The 20,713-nt window shown below is 34.7% G+C and overlaps 2 protein-coding genes across 2 annotated transcripts in view; one reads left to right on the top strand and one right to left on the bottom strand.

Moving 5' to 3' along the window:
- The first annotated feature begins 195 nt into the window (after positions 1-195).
- Positions 196-1,644, top strand: LOC136815850 (uncharacterized). Its single transcript, XM_067072301.1, has 3 exons — positions 196-376; positions 521-716; positions 934-1,644. The coding sequence occupies exons 1-3, from the start codon at positions 286-288 to the stop codon at positions 1,412-1,414; spliced, it is 768 nt and encodes a 255-aa protein (XP_066928402.1). The 5' UTR covers positions 196-285; the 3' UTR covers positions 1,415-1,644.
- Positions 1,645-2,424: 780 nt separating this feature from the next.
- Positions 2,425-20,713, bottom strand: part of LOC136815846 (isoleucine--tRNA ligase, cytoplasmic-like) — a 32,274-nt gene continuing 13,985 nt past the window's right edge. Inside the window, exons 2-34 of the mRNA XM_067072296.1 lie at positions 18,134-18,290; positions 17,428-17,460; positions 17,236-17,322; positions 17,055-17,137; positions 16,875-16,926; positions 16,511-16,595; positions 16,193-16,321; positions 15,950-16,037; positions 15,055-15,115; positions 14,644-14,739; positions 14,306-14,428; positions 14,093-14,184; positions 13,741-13,839; positions 13,073-13,199; positions 12,798-12,871; positions 12,592-12,681; positions 12,360-12,464; positions 12,099-12,185; positions 11,804-11,887; positions 11,259-11,403; positions 9,978-10,098; positions 9,633-9,724; positions 8,336-8,535; positions 7,197-7,299; positions 6,380-6,463; positions 6,012-6,147; positions 5,592-5,677; positions 5,187-5,246; positions 4,744-4,839; positions 4,293-4,484; positions 3,516-3,722; positions 3,196-3,262; positions 2,425-2,745 (exon numbers count right to left, since the gene is read on the bottom strand). Of these exons, the coding sequence (XP_066928397.1) occupies positions 2,684-2,745; positions 3,196-3,262; positions 3,516-3,722; positions 4,293-4,484; positions 4,744-4,839; positions 5,187-5,246; positions 5,592-5,677; positions 6,012-6,147; positions 6,380-6,463; positions 7,197-7,299; positions 8,336-8,535; positions 9,633-9,724; positions 9,978-10,098; positions 11,259-11,403; positions 11,804-11,887; positions 12,099-12,185; positions 12,360-12,464; positions 12,592-12,681; positions 12,798-12,871; positions 13,073-13,199; positions 13,741-13,839; positions 14,093-14,184; positions 14,306-14,428; positions 14,644-14,739; positions 15,055-15,115; positions 15,950-16,037; positions 16,193-16,321; positions 16,511-16,595; positions 16,875-16,926; positions 17,055-17,137; positions 17,236-17,322; positions 17,428-17,460; positions 18,134-18,290 (3,403 nt within the window). The 3' untranslated portion in view covers positions 2,425-2,683. The remainder of the gene's footprint in view (positions 2,746-3,195; positions 3,263-3,515; positions 3,723-4,292; positions 4,485-4,743; positions 4,840-5,186; positions 5,247-5,591; positions 5,678-6,011; positions 6,148-6,379; positions 6,464-7,196; positions 7,300-8,335; positions 8,536-9,632; positions 9,725-9,977; positions 10,099-11,258; positions 11,404-11,803; positions 11,888-12,098; positions 12,186-12,359; positions 12,465-12,591; positions 12,682-12,797; positions 12,872-13,072; positions 13,200-13,740; positions 13,840-14,092; positions 14,185-14,305; positions 14,429-14,643; positions 14,740-15,054; positions 15,116-15,949; positions 16,038-16,192; positions 16,322-16,510; positions 16,596-16,874; positions 16,927-17,054; positions 17,138-17,235; positions 17,323-17,427; positions 17,461-18,133; positions 18,291-20,713) is intronic.

Raw genomic sequence — 20,713 nt, 5'->3', positions numbered from 1 at the left:
TTAAGACTTCGATCTGCAATTTCTTTGCTTGGAGGAATTCCAGGAATGTTAATTTGATAATAACGGTCACACTTTCTAAATAAAAATCTCAATAAAGATAGAGAAGTTTATTTTCAAGAGTTAAACCAATTATTTAAAAATCTTTCAAAAACATTCCATTTCGATTTCAAAAACATTCCTTTTGAAGTTATAATATTTTGTTATGTTCAGATCGCTGAGATATTCAAAGAAAGACTCTCTTACAGTTCACACCAGAGAAAAACAGGAATAGATTTTCAAGCCACCATGAAGATGGAGTCGCCTTTAGAAGTGCTTTCACGAGCAGCATCCATCGTCCAAAATGAGGATAAATCACTGGTACGAAGAGAATCTACAGGTATATTTTTCCTCTAAAAATGATTTATTGTTTTGACTTATCTATCAAAGCTTAAAATTCTCTCTGTTTACAACTTTGCAGCAATTTCTTAAAGTGTTTTGAGATTAGAATGGATGTTTTATAACTTTGTCTTTACCATTTCAGACTCGATGTCAGAGGATGAGCATCATCACCACCACTTTGAACGAAGGACTCCTTCCCCTGTCTCACCGAAATCTCCCAACGAAAGACGATCACCGAAACGCCACCATCATCCTTCCACAGAAAAATCTTTCAAAAAACTTAAGTTAGATGACAACAAAATTGAACCAAAAGTATTCGAGCGTCATCACCCAAAAAGGTTCGTTGTTTTTCATAAATTATTATTTTTGCCAATGAGCCCGGCATAACAGCTGACAGATAATTGTCCCATTCCGCGTCGTTTTCACGAGCTTCGCTACTTTTGTGCTAATTAAATATGAACATTTTGCTAACCATCTATTTTTCATAAGTAAATTTTGAATGTTCTTAAATGATCGGTAAATAAAATGACCATTCATCACGCTTCTTTATTATAGCGAGATGACAACAACTACTTTCTCATCCAACCGACCTCTTTCAACCATCCACGTTTCACGTCACTCAAAAGGCGAATGCGCCCCGCCGCCCCTCATCGCCATCAATGATACTCGTAAACAACATTATCGCAAACTTCCCGATTATGACATTCTGTTCCCGAGGCCGTCTGTAATTGCTTCCACGACCCATTCCACGAAGGTCACGGACGATTACCGTTATCAATACCGCTGTGCGGCCGATTGTCAATGCAGGACGACGACCTCGGCATATCCAGAATACGTCAAAAAATCAACTATCAGTAGCATCATAACGAGGGATTTCGAACTCCCGACTGTCGACGACCATTTTCGCAAAAGTCTTGGCGATAAATACGACTTTAGTGACAACTTACACGAACGACCAAGCTCTGTTGACGATCACTTTGCCAAAGCTTTAGGAAAGAACTATAAATATGTTTTAGGTTTGAGTGCTAGCTCTTGATTCATTCGTTCCTCCATTGGGAGGGCTACAATATTTATTTTTCATTATATGATAACCTTGAAATTCGTTATTTTTTTCATTTCATTTATTATTCCGTTTCATGGAGTGTACAGAATCTTATGACCGAAAAGCGGTATATTTGTTAATATTTAGTATTATGATAAAAACCTATAAAATTTGTTAACATTATCTATATTTTTAAAATTTTTATAAGGACCTCTGTTCTCTAACACTTTATTAACACTTCACTCTTTTCCAACTTTTAAAGAAATTTTGGAGGGCTTTTAAAAGTCGATAATAATTTTACTGGACCTGTTTGAAGGGAGAGTTGAAGTGTTCCTCCAAAGAAAGTGAAAAATTGAGATCAGATAAAAAAGATGATTTTTATTTGTAACTTTTCATTCTTTTGATAAGAATATGAATAGTTTAAAAAAAATACAAGTTTTCAGTTTTCATCGTTATCTATCATTAAAGGTTGGAAAAAGATGCTTTATCAATGCCAAAAATCTTATCTTATATTTTGAAAAATTCGATAAAGCAAGTTGCATAATTTTAAATTTTGAGAGTAAAAATACAAGATTCCGAAAAATTTCTCCCTTGCAGCAGAAAATGACAGATGAGTTTTCTTATTCATCAGTCGAACGTTATCCTAACATCGCATTCATATTTTTGTCGAGAACAGAATCAACATGCCAAAAAGAATGTCAAAAATGTACAGTTAGTAAGGAAATCTTTCAACACTTCTCCTTAATGATCATTTAATTCCACGTGTAATCCGTTTAAACCATATTATCATTAAAAGCCTCTACGATGGAAAGAGAAGCCTCAAAAATGTGTGGAATGATGAACTCTATCTTCTCAAGTATTTTGTTTGTGACAGGGAAGAGAGAGCGAAGGGAAACGAGTTGACGCAATGAAGAAAAAGTCGAGTTATCAAACCAGTACATCCGGTTCATTTCTTTCCCCAAACTCTTCACCTCTTCTCGAACGAGAATAAAAATAATTCATCATTTTATTTTAAGATTTTATGTATTTTCGTTCATAATAATTTTAGTTTAGAAAAATAACAAAAGTGATCTCTCTAAATAAAATAAATGTCTATCATTCCCTAAACTGTCACACTGTCACTATTCTGGTGATTCGAGTTTTGTTGCTTCCAAAGAGAGGAAAAGACTAAATGTTTGACAAAAATGCTCGTGCTAATAAATACTAGTAATTCAAATAAAATTGATAAAATCTACCATTCTAAAAAATCTAGGACGACAGGGTTCATTTTTTGGGTTTGACGAAGATAGTGTTTCCAGCAAGTTTCGACACGAGACCAGTCATTTCTGAAAAAAAAAAGAAAAGTGAAAAAATTAAAAGAGATACAGGCTGCTTCATGCTCAATAAAGCTTTCTAAAACAGTCGCAGAAATTAATTCGGACTGTGTGTGTAACCCAGGAAAAATGCACGTAGGTTTGTAGTTCTCAAATCAGAAATACACGTTTTTTATAAGAATATGCAAAATTTTTGAAGCATTAACATTTTGGGTTTTAAGGCTAAAAATGTTCTTAAAATTTTCTTATTATCACCATTTTGTGATCATTTTTACCTACTTTCCTACAAAATCGGGTGTTTTCGAGTCCGCAAAGCCTTAAAATGATCTTAACTTGTTATTAACATTTTTGCCATCGAAGCCTAATGTTCTTATATAGTTTGTTCTTATTAAAAAAAAGTGTAAGTTATGATTTAAAAAAAAAAGTTGTGAGGAATGCGATACAGGGATGTAAAGATCTTACCTTCACTCGAATCTTTTGATGACGTCAGCATAAAGTTTTGATTTTGCAAACCAAACACCAAAGCAACCTAATGAGTCAAAACAGAAGGTTTACTCTATTTGCAAGATCAAAATATTTGATGATTAAATAGCATGAAAATTATTGCCAAGTGATTTGAGAAATAATTTCCGAAAAATGAGCATGGATGTAAGATCTATGTAAACCTGAAAAAACAATATGATGAATTGAAAGTAAAAGCAGAATACTCAAGCTAAACCCTATCAGTGTAATGAAAATAACGGCTTTGAAACTAAGGAAAATGACGAAAATAGGTTAAAAACCTGTCTTTTGAAATCTTCGTTAGAGATGGAATATTCTCCTTTGGGATTTTCCAGCAAGATGGTTCCGCGTTGACTTTTAACGCCCGAAGGTGGAACGCCCATCAATTGAACGTTCACGAAACGGCAGAATGGCGAGGGCTGGGCACCAGTGCCGTCATTTGAAACTTTTCCACGGAGGATGCGCAGATCTAAATTAGCTCCTTTACACTAAAAAGGAAGTGCAGTACAAAATACAGTCTAATAAATGCAATTAAAAACGAATTCTAATGCCTGACTATTTACAATTATGGTAATAATTCATAGAAGAGAAATGGTTATTACGTAGAAACAAAAGAATGTGTTTATAATGCGAACAGATGAAAAAAGTGGGCCGGAGAAACTGAGGAATTTCATATCAAATTCGCATCCCTAACGACTGACGATAAACACCTTTTATTGCAGAACACTGTCCGCGACTCAAAAATGAATACAGATAATCTGGACGAGACATATATTGGACATTATTATGACCAAACAAGCCTTAAATAATACCATGATTTAAATCCCCTTTCATACAAACTCAGAGAAAGGTTATTTTTGTTGTAAGGCGCCATTTTGAAACAAAGGGGGAATAGATGACCCTGCAGTGAAAGCAATGTTAAATGGAAATTGAATCCATCCTTCTCGTTTACGTAATAATCTAATCCATTGATCGATCAGTCGATTAAAAAATTCTCCTCATCTTTCACATGAAGACATTTTTGTAATGCTACCTTAATTAAAGCTGGCCAAACTCACCTCGACAACTTCTTGAATGATTTCTTCGTTGCAAGAGGAGGGTTGCGTGTTCATGACAGGCTGTTTGATACTGTCCTCGATAAATTGAAGATGCGATTTAGAAACATCGCTCAGTTTGTTGTAAGCTGCGACGTCTTTTCCTGCTTGAACTTCCACAACAATGGTGATCTCTTCGGTGGGGACAAGTTTGGCCTGAAAAAATTTGTAGATATTTACCACTATTCGTTCTATGAATATAACTTCAAGCCTTCATGCATTCAAAGTGTTATTCCGGAAGGAAACTTATTTACGCCATTCATAATCAAATCATCCTTTGGGTTTTAAGTGTTTCCATTCTCGCCGAAATATGAAAGGCCCAGTTGTACTATCGAGTCTAACGATGATATTAAAATTTGTTTCAATGGACATGTAAATAATTCTTTTGAACCAGGGGTAGAAAATGATTTCTTACCTTTTTCCTCAGTTTTTGAATTCTGTTGACGATTTCTCTTGCGATACCTTCATCCAACATGGATTGGTCAGGAGTAGTATCCAGTAAAATAACAACCTAATGGAAGGAGCAGAGGTGACTATCCATATATTTCTACACACATTTATATAAATAATGGTTCCTTAAGTATCGCTACAGACAAGGAATGAAAAAAAACAACAGTATTAAACAACGGTTTTTCATTTGAGGAGATGCTCGGTGCGAGAACGCCAGTACTTTATTTACAGCGTTTGGGGAAAAGGGTTCACCATTCGTTCAGTTAGGAGATAGCAAACTTCCTGTTCTTTTCGATGTAGTTGTTTTTCTTGTAGGGAAGGATTAATGGATGGGTACTTTGGATACAGGGATGTTCTTTTATCCATGATTTAATTTGAATAAAAGAAACGGCTTTGGTGTTACTTTACCTCTCCATCAGAGTGTGGTTCGTACTTTGTGCTCGTGCTGTCTCCGAACGCATAGTTGATCTAAAGACGAATAGAGGAGAGTAGAAAAAAATTGAGAAGAGGGCTCCTGTGGTTCCCAGTGATCACATAACTGTCCTAGCGTTGATTAGTATTGTCACATTATCACATGGTCTTGTAACACGAGGAAACTGTTTCAGTTATTTGGAGTTCTTGCGTAACTGTAATAATTAGGTTGTTATATAAATCAATTCTAAAAATAAAATTTGCTAGTGGGAATTTGATTGGCCTACTCTTATGGAAGATTGTAGATAAAAGATGTTTGTGAAATTCAATTTGTATTACTGTTTGATAAGAGATGTCAGAATGAAATGCTAAAAATGCGCGAAAACGATACGGGCAGCTTACTTTGACGTCATCAGCATCGAGTTCATGACCTGCAACAGTTAATTTTCCGTTCGTTTGAAAGGCTTTCAGGTCCTCCTCACTGACGGCTGAAAAATAAAAAGCCCCAATAAAGAAGTTTGGAATGATTGGGATTCTTTGGATGTTAACATGACTTGATATAGTGAGAAACCTCTGCGTGTGATTACAAGAGAAAGAAAATCTCTCATCATATTCCACGTGAAAACACAAATAGATGAAAAAACCAACATGAGGGTATTTAAAATTCTTATTTGGGAGATTCAAGAAGTGAGTTTATATTTCTGGTTTCTCAAAACCTTAAAAAGCCAACCCTATTTTAAGGATTTGCAATGATGCATAAACATAAGAATTTCTAGCCGAGTAAAAATCAAAGGCTTTGGTATGATTTTGAGGAAAACCTACTTTTGATAGCGGCTTGAACTTTCTTAAAATCTTGTTTCAAGCGTCGTCCAAGACGTTGGAAGTCGAGATCGGCTTTGAGTTTCAGTCCGTACTTTTCCTTCTCTTTGGAGGTTGTCACGTGTTTGACATTCAATTCCTTGGGTTAAGAAGAGAAAAATCTGAACAGTACTACTTCCGTAGGAGGGGCTGTTTAACCGTAATAAGGTTGCGTAAGGTTAACGAGATCATACAAGGAGATTTAATTGCAAGAAACTCTCACAGTTGTAAAATCTTAAGGCGCCATTTTGGTATAATTTAAGACGATTTATATCTTTCTAGTTCAGTGAAAACCAATTTCGGGCGTTAATGTAGAAATTGGCAGTTCTTACCTCTAAAACGTACGATTGGAGGGATGTGATGTCTTCCATGTATTTCTCATCGTTATGCAAAATGACAAACTCCGGCAGGGGATACTGAAAGATGACAAGGATTCAAATCACAGAACATATCCCTCATAATGTCGCGATTGCATAAACGATATGAAGTAATGAACAGAGTCCAAATTCTGGAAATAGTTTTGTTATTTGGTGACTTTAACAGATATAAGTTATTGACGCGTTGAATTTGAGTAGCGTTTTTTTCCATCGTGTCAAAAGGGATGTCTTAAAACCTATTTAACTGATACCAAAGGAATTCGATCAATTTTTTATACATCCAGTTAAGATAAATATCATTATTTGCGTTTCTATTGACTTTGACGTACAGAAGACGTCCAAGAGACGTTTAATAGAAACTTAAAAATGATGAGCCTTCATCAGACATAATTCTTGAAATTTTTATTGTGACAATGATTAAAGAATGTCAGATTAAATCAAAAGTAGAATAAGAGATATAAGTGTTTTTCATATTTATGACGATTTGGTAATCAGGATAATAATGGCCGAAAATACCGCATCAAATTCGACGTCTAAGATTTGCCACATTCTTGCGGCCAGCCCACTCCAATTACTTTTCTCAAAAATGTTCTCAAACAAACAAGTCGGTATTGAGGTATTTTTGATTTTGGAATGATAGGAATCAGGCCAAAAATGATAGACAGTAGAAAAACTGTAATGCCAGCATATTGATTGCTTTCAGGCTAGTTGACTTGGCATCATTGAAGTTTTTTAATTCCTAGGAAATAGTTCGTGGGGAACATTCGAATACCTTCAAGGGGAGAGTCTTTCGATCTCGAGCAACTCGACCTAACTCGATGACAGTTTGCATACGTGACACAGCTCGTTCCACGTCCAAATAGATTAAATCCTCTCTGAAATAAGAAATTAGGAAACGTTTAAGTATTTAAGAGAAGGAAGTAGTGATAGTAAAAATGTTCAGAGAAGGCTAATTCTAAATGAAGCCTTTACAATGAGGCGCATTATACACAGGAGATGAACCTTATTACAAATGAAAGCTGACAATTATCAGCTAACTTTAAGACAATCCAGTTAACCTGAAATATTTCTCAATAAAGAAGACACCAAATTAGTGGGGTAGAGTGGAGCGGAGGGTGATTGTTGCGGAATCTTTGCAAGTGGGGAACCATCTCATGTTTGAATGACAGGAAATGATGTCAATTAAAGACATCCAGTTAGAGGAGAAATTCTCCACACGGAGAAGAAAAACGTATTTTTAACACAAACCAACAAACCGAACCCATCCAAACAAAAAACGACTCATTAAGAGGATATAATTAAAAAATATATATGGTCCACCAAAGAATGCTGGTGGTATGTAAAAGAAACAGACTTCTAGAAATCCATTGAAAGGTTTAGACAATGTGAAGAACTTGGAATGTTTAGTATTCATGGAAAACTTGATTTACTATTATGTATGGATGATTTTAGATATAAATGAAATTGCTTAAACAAACTATGGATCGTCATATTGATTTAGTGTTCTGCCACTATGATGCAGAAAAAAATTCTTCCATTCTTCAGAATTCCTTCATTAGGGGTCTCAAACCTTTTTAAAGTGAATTACAAAACAAACGATATTGGGAAACTATAGAACGAGTACAATATCCGAGAGGAAAGTTCTCCAAAAATTAATTTCGCGGTCTAATCAAACAAGTTCCTTAGATCACAGGAAAGATCGCTTATACATTAGAAACATACCAAATATAGAGAAGCTTTAAAGCAGGGAAATGAAAGTCACATGATTAGATATTTTAAAAAGGCTAATCAGCGAAGATTGGTGTTCCAAATTAATTCTTGACTTCCAAGACAATTTCCAGAATTAATCTACCGCTTCGGATTGCTAAGGCGAGATCGGTTTGTCATCAGGGGCAGCATAAGAGATTTTACCTTGGTTGCGGGAGCATTAAGAAATGAACACTCCCTTTTTCTACTTCCTTGATGCTATCATCAGTGACGTAATTCTTCATGTTTTGGTACATGTGCTCAGTGAGGAAAGGCGTGTAAGGTGCCATCACTCGCACCAGAGTTAAGACAACTGTGAATAAAGTGTTCAATGCGCATAATCCATCTTCTGCTCCTGTTTCACCCTAAATAAAAACAACAATTATCTACACCTATACATTGATATGAATGAGATTAAAATTCATGAAACTACTAGAAGAAATCTTTAGTCAATTTTCTTTATATTCGTCGCTTTTGAGATTATTTTCACTCTTTCGCATTCTTAGCTTATTCTTAACCCCTTTAGTGCGCCCGGTGTGACCGCAAGGTTATGCCACCATCCTTTCGATGCGGATTTGTGATACTTTTCAGATTTGTTTGCCTGTTATTATTCGTTTTTAACTAATTTAGTCTAATAACATTTATATTTATTCACTTGGTCCACAAATATTTTGTATTTACACTTCAAAAGAAAAAAAGAAATTATCTACACTCTATCAACTTTAGCGGCGCGGTCGGTGAAAAGCAACAATAAATAATTGTAACTTGATGGATCCAAAAAAACTTTACTTTCTATATTTTCCACTTTCAATGGGAAATACCCTTTTTATTCCGAACATTCGAATAAGTTTTAGAAGTAGGAATTGGAAGGGTTTCATCAGGAAATGAGGCATCAGACATTTTGTCCATTATGAAAGAAGTCGAAAGGAAAGTGATGGAGGGTTAAAAACAAACCAAAAGACGTATTGCGTAGAAAATAACGGGAAAGCAAGCTACGTCTGAACATTTCCGAAGGGTATTTTGATTGATAGGTTGAAAACATAGCGAGATGATGATGAATTAATTAAGCTTTCATTAAAAAGTCGACTGACGTCATATTTTGAAAAGAACGACAGTTAAGAATGACGGATGACATTGTAAAGCGAACTTCTGACCGGTTGAGTCATGACAAGGTTTAATTTATGTCATCAGTCTTTGTAGACATAACGGGCCGTTTAGAACAGTTGCAGCTATGGGAGAATTATTTATCCTATCCCATTTCAAGCCTTTCGTTATTTACTCTCACGTGTACAAAGACTTGAGTCTCACTTCCCACACAAAATCATTTTCGATAAAAATTTGACACCTCGTTTTGATAAAGCAATTATAAAATAAGTTTCGGGTTTTGTCACCGCTTTGTTTACTTTGGGAAGGAAAAAGTTGAACGAGGAATTTTTATAGAAATGACAACAAGAAAACATACCCTCAAGCGCTTCCGGTTGGATCTCACATACCAATTGGTCAGGTTATCAATGAACTTCACCAGTTTAGGAACAACAGTGTACAAGCGGTATGCTAAATGAATAAAAAGGACTTTTTATGACTCAAAATGCCAAGAGTCCTTCTTTAGCTTGTGAATTGCGGCCTAAATTTTCCAGCTGAGACTCGATTGTTCTTCTTTTTTTGCCCTTCGAGGCTCAAATTGTCCTGTTCTTCGGTTTGGCGTTTTTAGCCTCGATGTTCTTACAAAAAAGAACGTAATAGGGACTTGGCGAAAATAGACTCAAACTACTGTAATGTTTCGAAACAAGAATGTGTGATAACTGACCGGCCATTTCTTGTTTGATGAATAGCAGAAGACTTTGAGCGAAAGATATGATCCATCTATCCATGATGTTATCTGAGGCTTTCAATTTCGAAGCATCGTATGAAAATTTGAATCCATGGTTCTAAGAGAAAAATTTGAAAAGTCAACATTTCTGCTGTTAAATATCGTAAAGGAACACTTCTATTTCCATCCACTCAAAAGAGAAGCTTGATTGTTCAACTAAATTGTTTGAAAATTTCAGACTTATCTTCCTGAAACTGTAGTGCACGGAAGCCCTAAGCAGCCACAACGACAACAACTTCCCACAACGACAAGAATTTCTCACAACAATATTTCAAACTCTCACAAAAATATTTCAAACTTTCACAACAATATTTCAAACTCTCACAAAAATATTTCAAACTTTCACAACAATATTTCAAACTCTCACAAAAATATCAAAATTTCCACAACAATATCAAAATTCTCAAAGCGACATTATGAAAAATCGGAAAAAACTTCCATTCGGACAGGGCCTTAAGTTACTACACGTAGGAGGCGCCTGCGTGTGCAATTCACGTATTCGTCCCTTACGTCAGTATCGCAGCTCGAATAAATATCTCTGAAAACTTGGCCTCTGGCACACCCAGGAAAACCCTTGCGATTGAAAAAAAAATTAAGCCTCTGGTGTTTGTTTAGCTGCAAAAGTTTCCAATGTCCAAAGCTTTATGGACGGTATGGACCAACTTATAACGATCAATCAGAAAATACAATACCATCGAATATATAAGATAAATGTGGTGTAGTCAGTGCAATAGTTGCCGTCGTGAACTTCTCCACAGCACTCCATAACGACTACCAGACTCTCTGATTTTTCATCATCATCATCACTGAGCATTTTAGATTTTTCCGATTTTTGGTATTGTTGTGAGAATATTGATATTGTTGTGAGAGTTTGAAATATCGTTGTGAGAGATTCCTGTCGCTGTGGGAAGTTGTTGTCGTTGTGGCCGCTCAGGGCTTCCGTAGTAGTGCCGGTTTAAACGATATTCCAATTAAATAAAAACCCATTTATTGGAAATTGACTTTGATTAAAAACTAGTCCCTATGAAAAATTAAAAAAAAACACCCCGTAAAACTAAAAGTTAAATCAGCTTGCGAAAAGCCCTTAATTCAACATCAACGTGTATAATATTCAGAAACTCAGACAGAAAAGCACTTGAGGTCGAGAATAATATTGTATTGAAGGTGGGAAAAGGACAAAAGTAAATTTATTTATTTATAAAACGAATCAAACAATACCTTTTGCTGGACATCGATATTTTGCATCAGGAATCGGTAAGCATTATACCAAGGTAAGAAGACATCTTTGATGACGTCACGAACACCTTCTTCACGGAATTTCAAAGTGTCTGCCCTCACAACCGGAGAATTGATTAAATATAACCTGAAATGTAGATCACAGGCAACAGGTAACTTTAAGAAAATGGAAACGAGGTTTGGAATACAAATCTTTGTAAATTTTATACGGAAGGATATGCTTTTTAAAATTTTGAGCTGGTTAATAAAGTTTTTGAACAAAATAAAAATCCATAACTTCGAAAACAGAAGTAAAACGGTGAAATTCTAGCAGTCGTAAAGTCAAAAAATGCTACTCTTTATCATTTTGAGCTCTTGATGCGTAAAGTTTCTACTTGCAAACGATACGTTCTCTTGGAATTCGTTTATATAGTGTGAATTCGTTTATATGGTACATTTTTTGATTTTCTTCCTGCTTGCAAAATCTTTTACGCGTGAAGTCAACTGGGCTTTTAGAGGTCTAACAAACAACACCCAAATGAACGAACCTCAATGCATCAGCACCATATTTGTCGATGACCTTAGTTGGATCCGGGAAATTCTTCTTTCTTTTACTCATCTTCTCACCATCTCTGAAAGAAAAGAGAATCGAGTGATCAACCTTACTTTGAGACTAGATTTATTTGGTGTTAATGAGATTTGGGGTGGAGTAACCAGTGATTTGACAACAGTTCTCTTGTGTATGTTTCGAGAATGAGAATAAGAATATTGGATTTTGGGCTGTGCTCAGCAGAAATAATTTCCTCTTTTTGTGTTAGTGTAAAACAGTTAACAAATACATACTTTGCGAGCACAAGACCATTGACGATCAGATTCTTGTAAGGTGGTTTATCGAAAAGTGCGGTTGACAGTACAAGCAACGTGTAAAACCTATAAAAAGAAGCAAACATCAATTTTCGCTAAAAAAACAAGATTCATTCACAAACAAGGCTCAAGAATGTTGAGACAAACGAAAATGATCCATGAATATTAAAACCACCAAATTTTTCTTGGGGAGTATGGAAGATGGGGAATAAAAGTCTGTCACGAAAAGTAATGTCTTACCATCCGCGAGTTTGATCGACACCTTCAGCGATAAAATCAGCAGGAAAGGATTGTTCGAAAACCTCTTTGTTTTCAAATGGATAATGTTGTTGAGCGTATGGCATACTGAAAGGTGAATACCATAGTCATTTTGTTTGAACAATCAGAAAAAAATATTTTTCAACTGAATTTAAATAATCGAACAGCCAAGAAAGTGAACAAGATAATGGAACCAATAAAGCGAGTAACGAACCTGCCACTTTCGAACCAACAATCAAACACTTCAGAAACACGTCGAAGTTGACCTTTGCCCTGTTGCGAAGGAATTGTGATGTCATCAACGCTTGAAAAAAAAAAAGTAACAAAAAAGTAATTATAATAGTAACCAAAAATCTATGCAATTTATAAGCTAAAATATGAAGGTCGATGGGTAAAACAGCTGGCATTCGAATTACTTACTGTTCGCGATGTAGATCAGTGATCTTTTTACCAGAAAGTTTCTCCAATTGTTCAATTGAACCGATGCAAACAACCTAGAAATAAAAGCGAAGGAAAGCATTAATACTATACAAAGAGATGACAAAAATAATGAACTCTTGGTAGCGACATCAGACAGACATTTAGCAAAACGTGCAGCGTTCCACAAACAACAAGTACTGAATTACACAAAGCGCCTATTTTTAAAACTGGATGAAGAACCTAGAAGAATTCATTATAAAGGTTCACAAACTCACCTCTTCGTAGTCGTCACTGACCCACAGCGGGATGGGCGTTCCCCAGTATCTGTTCCTCGAGATGTTCCAATCACGTGCATTCTCAAGCCAATTATGAAAGCGCTTCTCTTTCACAAACTCTGGTACCCTGTAATCATGAAGGTAATAAAGATACAGATGGAGATAAAACGTCTCGGTAATGACCTAAATAGTCGTTGAAATCTTCTATAAATCTATTCAAAGCGGCTTTTCTTTGATGTACCATCATTGGAAGCAAAAAAACATAAACTTATAACTTTACAAGAACAGAAAGAGGCTGGTCCGTTGATTTTGAAAAACCTAATTTTGCGAGAAATCTTAGTTAAAATGCGATTCGAAATAGTTTCAACTGATTTAAGAATAAAAGAATATATAAATTTCATAAGGATATATTTTTGGGCTGGCATTTTGTGAACATTGAGAGTCGCATCACATTATCATTGAAAGTTTCTTATCTTTATTACCTTCATGCTGTAATGAAGTGAAACTCAATCAAAGTGATTTTTTTGATAATAATGAAATGGTTTTGTTTTCAATTAGTACATTTGAATGAAAAGCTTATCATAGTTCACTCTGACTGTATTCTTTTGAAGAAATTGCATAATGAATGTATATTTTTTCGAAAGTTTTTTGAGAGAACCAATACCTACCAGTAGCATTCTTTGTTATTCTTCAACAAATTTGGAACGAATTTCTCCACGTTAACAAACCAACCAGGAACTGCTTTATAAATTAAAGGTGTGTCGGATCTTGTTGTAGAAAGTGAAAAAAAAATTCAGATTATTGTTATATGATTCAGATTATGTCCAAATATTCAACATTTTAGCATGGAAAGGTAATTCAGCTGGAATCAAAGGCAGGGTTGTTTAAAAAAGTTTAACTTCAGCCCTAAAACTTATTTAGCTATTCTTGTTTTGGAAATTATCAAACCCAACCACTCAAAGGTACTTTCATGCAAAGTGCATTCAGATAAGGTAAAGGGTTTTAGTGGCAAAAACATACCTCCAGCAAAAAGGATAACTATGCTTGATAGTGCCTTGATGAACCAAACGATTATTCTCTTTTAATTTTTTGATGATTGGTTTGTCAGCTTCCTGTAAATAAAAGAGAGCTAATTCAAATATTGTGCTTGTGGTGCTTCAAATACAAAGTAATTTATTATAACAATTTGAAAAACAACAAAATAGCAGCTTGTAAACGTAGAAAAGTACTGACCTTCACATGAAGACCTTTAAAGTCAGGGACTTCGTCAGTAAATTTACCAGAAGGGTCAACAGGACAAGGAATATTCCCTCCTTTTACCAGTATGTTTTTGCTGATACAAATACGATGATCATCCTAAAAAGCAATAAAGGGAGAGACAATGAAGTTCTAGATATTCAAGTTAGCTAAAAGTCGCAGCAAAAATTGTAGTGACAAAGTACGAAAATACTTGTATGTAGAATTAGTATCTCGTGATCCAAGCCACGATAAACTTCCAATATGAATATCACTGGGTCGATAAACGCAAACTTATTTAGTAGAATTAGTAGTTAGAGATGTTTAAAGTATACCTCACCAAAAGCAGGAGCAGAATGGACAACACCTGTACCACTATCTTCTGTAACATAGGTATCTGCAACTATTTGAAAAGCTCCAGTTTCTTTCATCTAAAAGTGAATGAAAATCAAGAAAGGGTCATAGAGTGCGGAGATCCAATCTCCTGCATCCCTAAAATTATTGGTTTTATGCGTTTTGGAAGAAGTGAGTGTATTGATCGCCTACCATTCAAATACCACGCTAACATGCCTTAGAAAACTGTAGCAAACTACATAGAAAACAAACCTAACCAGAAATAAAAAGCGTTATCCCTTAAAGCTACAAAGCTACCCCTTTACCGAAGAAAATTTCCAGCCCCTAGTTTTTTAGGGATCAAACCCTGAACTATGACTTTAGAAAAAGCAAATAAAATAGAAATTTGTTACCTGTTCAAAATAGTTAAATAATGGTTGGTATTTTTTGCCTGTAAGAGTTTTGCCAAGAAATCTAAAAAGAAGTGACAAAAAATATTAAGAACAAAATACTTGTTATGTTACACTTTAAAAAGCTTTATAATAGATCAACTGCAATTCTTTAACTAACTTTATTATTAGTATACAGCTTCTTATTATCATTCAATTACTTTTCCGATTCCTGTTAAGCACTCTATTGACGAGTTAAATCAAGAAGTCACAACAGCCAGGGGGGGGGGTCGGTAGTAAAATCTCAGACATATATGAGTAGTAAAAGGATTTTTACGAATTTTTACATACCACCACCCAGACTCTTGGAAGAGGTATTTTACTACCCTGGTAGTAAAAGTTTTTGAGACAATTTGTCATAAAGACCACCTATTTTTGGTTGCTTTTCGGACTGATTTTACAAAAAAAGCTAAAAAATGATTATTTCTGTGACACATTTTTCACTTTGTGCAAAAATTAATGTTTTGCCCTTAGAATTAAAGTCTTTTTTATATTGACAAAAAATCTCGAGAATTTTTTGTTTGCAGCAAACAACTTTCCAACAGAAATTTTTTTCGAGTTATAAAAATTTTCAGATTTTTTCAGAAAAGTCATCCAAAAAATTAAAAGAATTACAAAATAGCTTAAAATTTGCTAATTTTACCAGTTTTAACTACCAAGGTAGTAAAATTTTTTCAACATTTAACACATAGATACCACCCATTTTAGTATTTAACTACCCTGGGTAGTAAAATTTTTTTTCGAATTTTCGTCACACCACCACCGTAGTAAACGTCATTATGTCTGAGATTTTACTACCAACCCCCTGCAACAGCAGAGCAATAAAGTAAAAATTTTGAAAAATATTGACAACAAATACTTTTCTAAGATAGTGTATTCCTCTTCTGATTTGAACAGAGCACTGAGTCTTGCTTCCATCATTATGTAAGTCTTTTCTGTTTTATTATCTAGAAAGCAAAGAGATTTATTATAAAGAAAAGCTGAGAAATGATCAGTGCTATCGATCAGGTCTATCATAATTAGCTGCCAGTGAATGTAGTTTCTGGGACTTTATTTCTAATTAATAGACAACTTTTTCTAGTTTAAAATAGCTAAATAATACCTTTGACTTTAACATATTGCAAATCAGGATGAACGACAAGTGCCAAATTACTGGGCAAGGTCCAAGGGGTTGTGGTCCATGCAAGCATGCTTACATCAGGAGACTCCACAAGTGGAAAGCTAACAATAACTACAAAATGAAATTTTATCAAAAAATGAACACTGAGTAAAAATTTGTAACAATTTGTAATAAAGCATTTCTTTCTTTCAAAGAAGTAACTGATAGACGAAGAAAGTTGAAAAGCTTTTTTAAATTTCATTAATAAGCAGATATAAGATTTCAAGGACTGTTTTAAAGAAAACAAAGAGACAGTGATACCTGCTGGATCAACCACATCTTTATAATTCTGATTTGCTTCAAAGTTTGAAACTGGGGTGTTGACTTTCCACGAGTAAGGCATGACCTTGTTTAAAAAAAAGAATTGTAGCAATACTTTGACATTGATTGACATTTTCACAGCATTCTCTTGTAAGTACAATTGAAGGCTCCAATTGAATGCTGGCGACAAAACAAGTCTCTGAAAGACTTTTTACTGTTTTGCTACCAATAAGATTCTTTTTTGGTTAGAATATATCATTATTGAGAAGAGAGTTATACAAAATCATAATTTTATGGGAAGTCTTTTCATGTAGAAATATAAAAAAGAGAAAATAAGGCAACCATAACAATTCAAGATCCTAACCTTGTAACCTCTATAAACCAGTCCTTTTTTATGGAGTTCACTGAATACCCACCTGAAAAAAGAAAATATAATAAGTTCAAAGTGTAGAAATACTTTAGAAAAACTGCATAAGAATTTTAACAAAGCCTTTTCTCAGTTTTGCCTTCTCCTCCTTAAAGGTTACTAATCTGAAGCACATACCAGACAGATTCCATGAACGACGGGTAGAGTGTTTTGTAATCATTCTCAAAGTCAATCCATCGCCCAATCCTGGATACAACTTTCTGAAATAAAAAAAAAAGAGAGAAAACAGGTAAAAGGTGAAGTTACAGGATTAATTACAGTTAATGATATATTTGTAAAGATATCAGAAATTACAAACCTCCCATTCGGAGGCATATCTCATCACAATTGCTCTACATTCTTTATTATATGCTGCAATGCCCATTTTTTGAACATCCTCTGGCCCCTTAAAACAAAAGGTGAAAAAGTTAGTATTACAAGCAATAATATAGAAACAGATATAAAAAACAAAGAACAAATATGAAATTCAATCAATAAAAACAATGCTTACTTTTATACCAAGCTTTTGGTCAATTTCATATTCCTAGAATAGAAGCAAAAAACTATTTTATTTGTCTTCATTGATTATTGTAAATCCTGTGGAAATAGAGACCTTTCTATTCTGTAGCAAAAGGATCTGGCTGACTTTTTTCAGTTACCGCGACACTGCGCGACATTTATTTGTATGTGCACAAAAAAGAAGGGGGGTTTATTTAATAATTTGAAACAAATGTCACTTTGATAAAGTGTATGGGAGCTTTATTTTACCTGTTCATTATCATTTGAATAAAAATATGTAAATTCAGGGATAAAGAAACAGGTCAAAATTAGTTCCAATTCTAAATAAACTATTATCGTGTATAACACTTTTTTATAACTATGTGTGTCAAATAAATAGCCCTCCTAGTGTTAAGGTGTGTATTTAAAGGAGGAGTTTATCTGAAGTAATATGATTTTCTGGCCACAAACCATATTTGATATTCACACACCCTTCCCATAACATTAGAAAGCAACACAATTATTTTCTTAATTAAGTTCTTGATACTTCTAAACCAATCATAATATGAGCACATAAAACTTTGCGAGAACTATCCTGGAATCTTTAAAATCAGGAAGGTTAGATTTAGTAAAGGTGTCTATTTGTGACTTCAATATTAAAACAGTTTGGTTGTTGATTTGGGCCAATAATCAATCTAGCAAGTAGTTTGAAAACATACCACTGGCAAGCCATGAGTATCCCAGCCAAATCTTCTCTCGACATGAAAACCAGACTGGTGTGCATATCTTGTAACAATATCTTTGATGGTTCCTGCCAGAATATGACCATAATGTGGAAGTCCAGTTGCAAATGGAGGTCCATCATAAAAAGAATATCTAGAACAAAGTTTAATAATAATGGATGAATACCAAATATCAAAATGGTCTTCTCTGTTATAAATCCATGTCAAAAATAAATCATACCTAAGGCTGGGCTTAAAAAATTGTTGGCTTGCTGTCACCCGACCCTAGATTTTGGAGGTGGGTGGGTCGGTCGGAATTTTTTCGTCCACGGAAGGGTTAACAGTTTGTTTACATTTAGATGTGAGTTTTGATTTTTTATTGTTTGAAGTTTTTGAAAGAAAAAATATCTTCTTTAAAATGGCAAAAAAAAATTTTGGGTCGGCAGGTTTCGAGATAGGTTCGGTCGAGTGACGGCAAACCAACAATTTTTAAGTCCAGCCTAAACTTTCTTGTTTTAAAAATAAACATGTAACCCTGATGTTTTAAAAAATGAATTTGTAAATTCTGAAAACAGCTATGGTTCTAAAATGATCCTTTGGAAGAATATTATCGATTAGAGGTATAGATTATAGCATTTTTAATGGCTAGATAAAACGAGATATTCTGCCGATTCAGTAGAAAAGGACCTTTAAACACTGAGTCAGCAAAATATCAAACTCAAATATCTCAAGATCTTGCCATGGAAATCCTATAAACTATACAAGACTTATCATCCATTTCCGGGGGATTCAGTCAAGCAAATGAAGCAAAAATGTTCCCATTTTGGAGATGTACGCTTCAAGCTCTATCAGAAGGTACAACCACTTTTTGTCAGTAAGGAACTTCCAAAGTTGACTTTCTGTTCTCTAGAAATGACCTCACCGGCCCCTTCAATAATCCATTGAAAACTTTCCCAAGCTTCTCAGGTGAGTTAAGGCAAGTCAATAACCTATATCCCTATTTCCCCACCGCTTCCCATTGTTACTTAACTCTCGATCGAGCTCAAAAGAAGCGTATCAAAGAGATGATTATGGAAAGTGCTGGGTCAAAAATTTAAATTAAGCCAATTTCAAGATATCAGCTAAAAACTGAAATTCGTCGAAAAACACTTTTTCTGATTTTTATTTTTATAAAGGAGTTGAGCTAAAAGAGGGAGATAACATTTTAAGGGGGCTCTCTGCTTGCTATGATGACTTTTTTGATGATTCAGCATTTCACTGTTGAAAAACATCATGCCAAAAAAGAGGAAGAATTGTCCTTCTTATCTAAAACACTCCACGCTGCTGATGGCCATTGTATGGCTGTTAATATTTAAAATTTAATGTTTCTCATGATTAATCTATGTTGACTATGAAGAAGTGTTAATAAATAATAATAAGTAATAGGAATAAAGGAGTACATGAACTCACAAGCCCCATTTAACATAAATTGAACATGGAAATATAATCAAATGCAATTGAAACTCAGTCAAAAACAATCAATGGTTCCTTGAAATCGAAACACACAAACTTTGCCAAGCTGTCAGGAACTTTGTCAGAGAATCTACCAGAGGGGTCAACAGGACAAGGAAATAGTCCCTCCTATTTTACTTCTTGGGAGAATTAAGGCATTTTTAAATAATATACTGTGATTTTTTGGCACTGCTAGCAACCATGAAAACATGTCAACTTATACATCAAAGAAGGGTATTGACATTTTATTTTATGGAAGTGGCTTTATCGTAATTATTCTTTTAGCCAAAATGTTCACCAGCCAACTCCTCTAAATGTTTTTCAGTTTTGGTCCAATTTTCATGCTCTTAGCATAAATTAAACTAGAGTTATTCAAAAAACAAGTTTTGCTGATGTCAGCATTTTTCAATTTTTCCTTGATATCTTTTGTTGGCTGGAGAAAATAATTGCGATACAGCCATTTCCCCAATCTACATGTCAAAATGCTTCTTTTGATGCATAAGTTGACATGTTTGGATGTGCTTTTAGCCTGAGTATCTTATTAATCATATCTTAGTTTTTATGCTGGTCCAAAAAACTTGTCTGCTTGTCTGAACTTTTCATTCAGCCACTAATGAGAATTTTTGCAGGGTTTTCCATAATTTTCTATCCACTATCCACACCACAGAGAGTACAGAGAGCACCATTTTCAAGTCCAAAATCTAAGCTTTTAAACAACACAAATGAGGTGACATTGCTGCAACAAAGACCATGACAAATGAACTTTCACTATTAGCGCTTCCTTTTTGATACGTGTAGTAGTGTAGTGGTTATCAACCTTGATTCCTGTCTGGGAGGTCAGGGTTCGATTCTCACTCGGTGCTATGATTCACTTAACAAGTGAATGTACCTTTTATCCCGGGTCAACCCATGCCTTGTGAGGGTAACTGGGTACCATCACTCTGATAAAAGAGTATGGGGGAGTATGTCAGGCATTGCATGTTGTGTGGTGACGATACTCATAGGTTCAACACCTGCGAAGATCTATGTCCTCCCGTGTTGTTCGAGTATCCTCGTATATACACCAATGTCACGAGCGCAGGGTTA

This window comes from Clytia hemisphaerica, unplaced genomic scaffold (assembly GCF_902728285.1).
Source record: "Clytia hemisphaerica strain Z4C2 unplaced genomic scaffold, Clytia hemisphaerica genome assembly, whole genome shotgun sequence".
Taxonomy (NCBI): domain Eukaryota; kingdom Metazoa; phylum Cnidaria; class Hydrozoa; order Leptothecata; family Clytiidae; genus Clytia; species Clytia hemisphaerica.
Note: the sequence above shows the minus strand (reverse complement) of the source record. Positions and strands in the feature narration are given on the sequence as shown.

Excerpts from the sequence above, each read along its gene's own strand:
- LOC136815850 (XM_067072301.1), top strand. The coding sequence starts at position 286 with ATGAAGATGGAGTCGCCTTTAGAAGTGCTTTCACGAGCAGCATCCATC. Across the intron at positions 377-520 it reads GGTACGAAGAGAATCTACAG|ACTCGATGTCAGAGGATGAG; the intron begins GTATATTTTTCC and ends TTACCATTTCAG. Across the intron at positions 717-933 it reads GAGCGTCATCACCCAAAAAG|CGAGATGACAACAACTACTT; the intron begins GTTCGTTGTTTT and ends TCTTTATTATAG.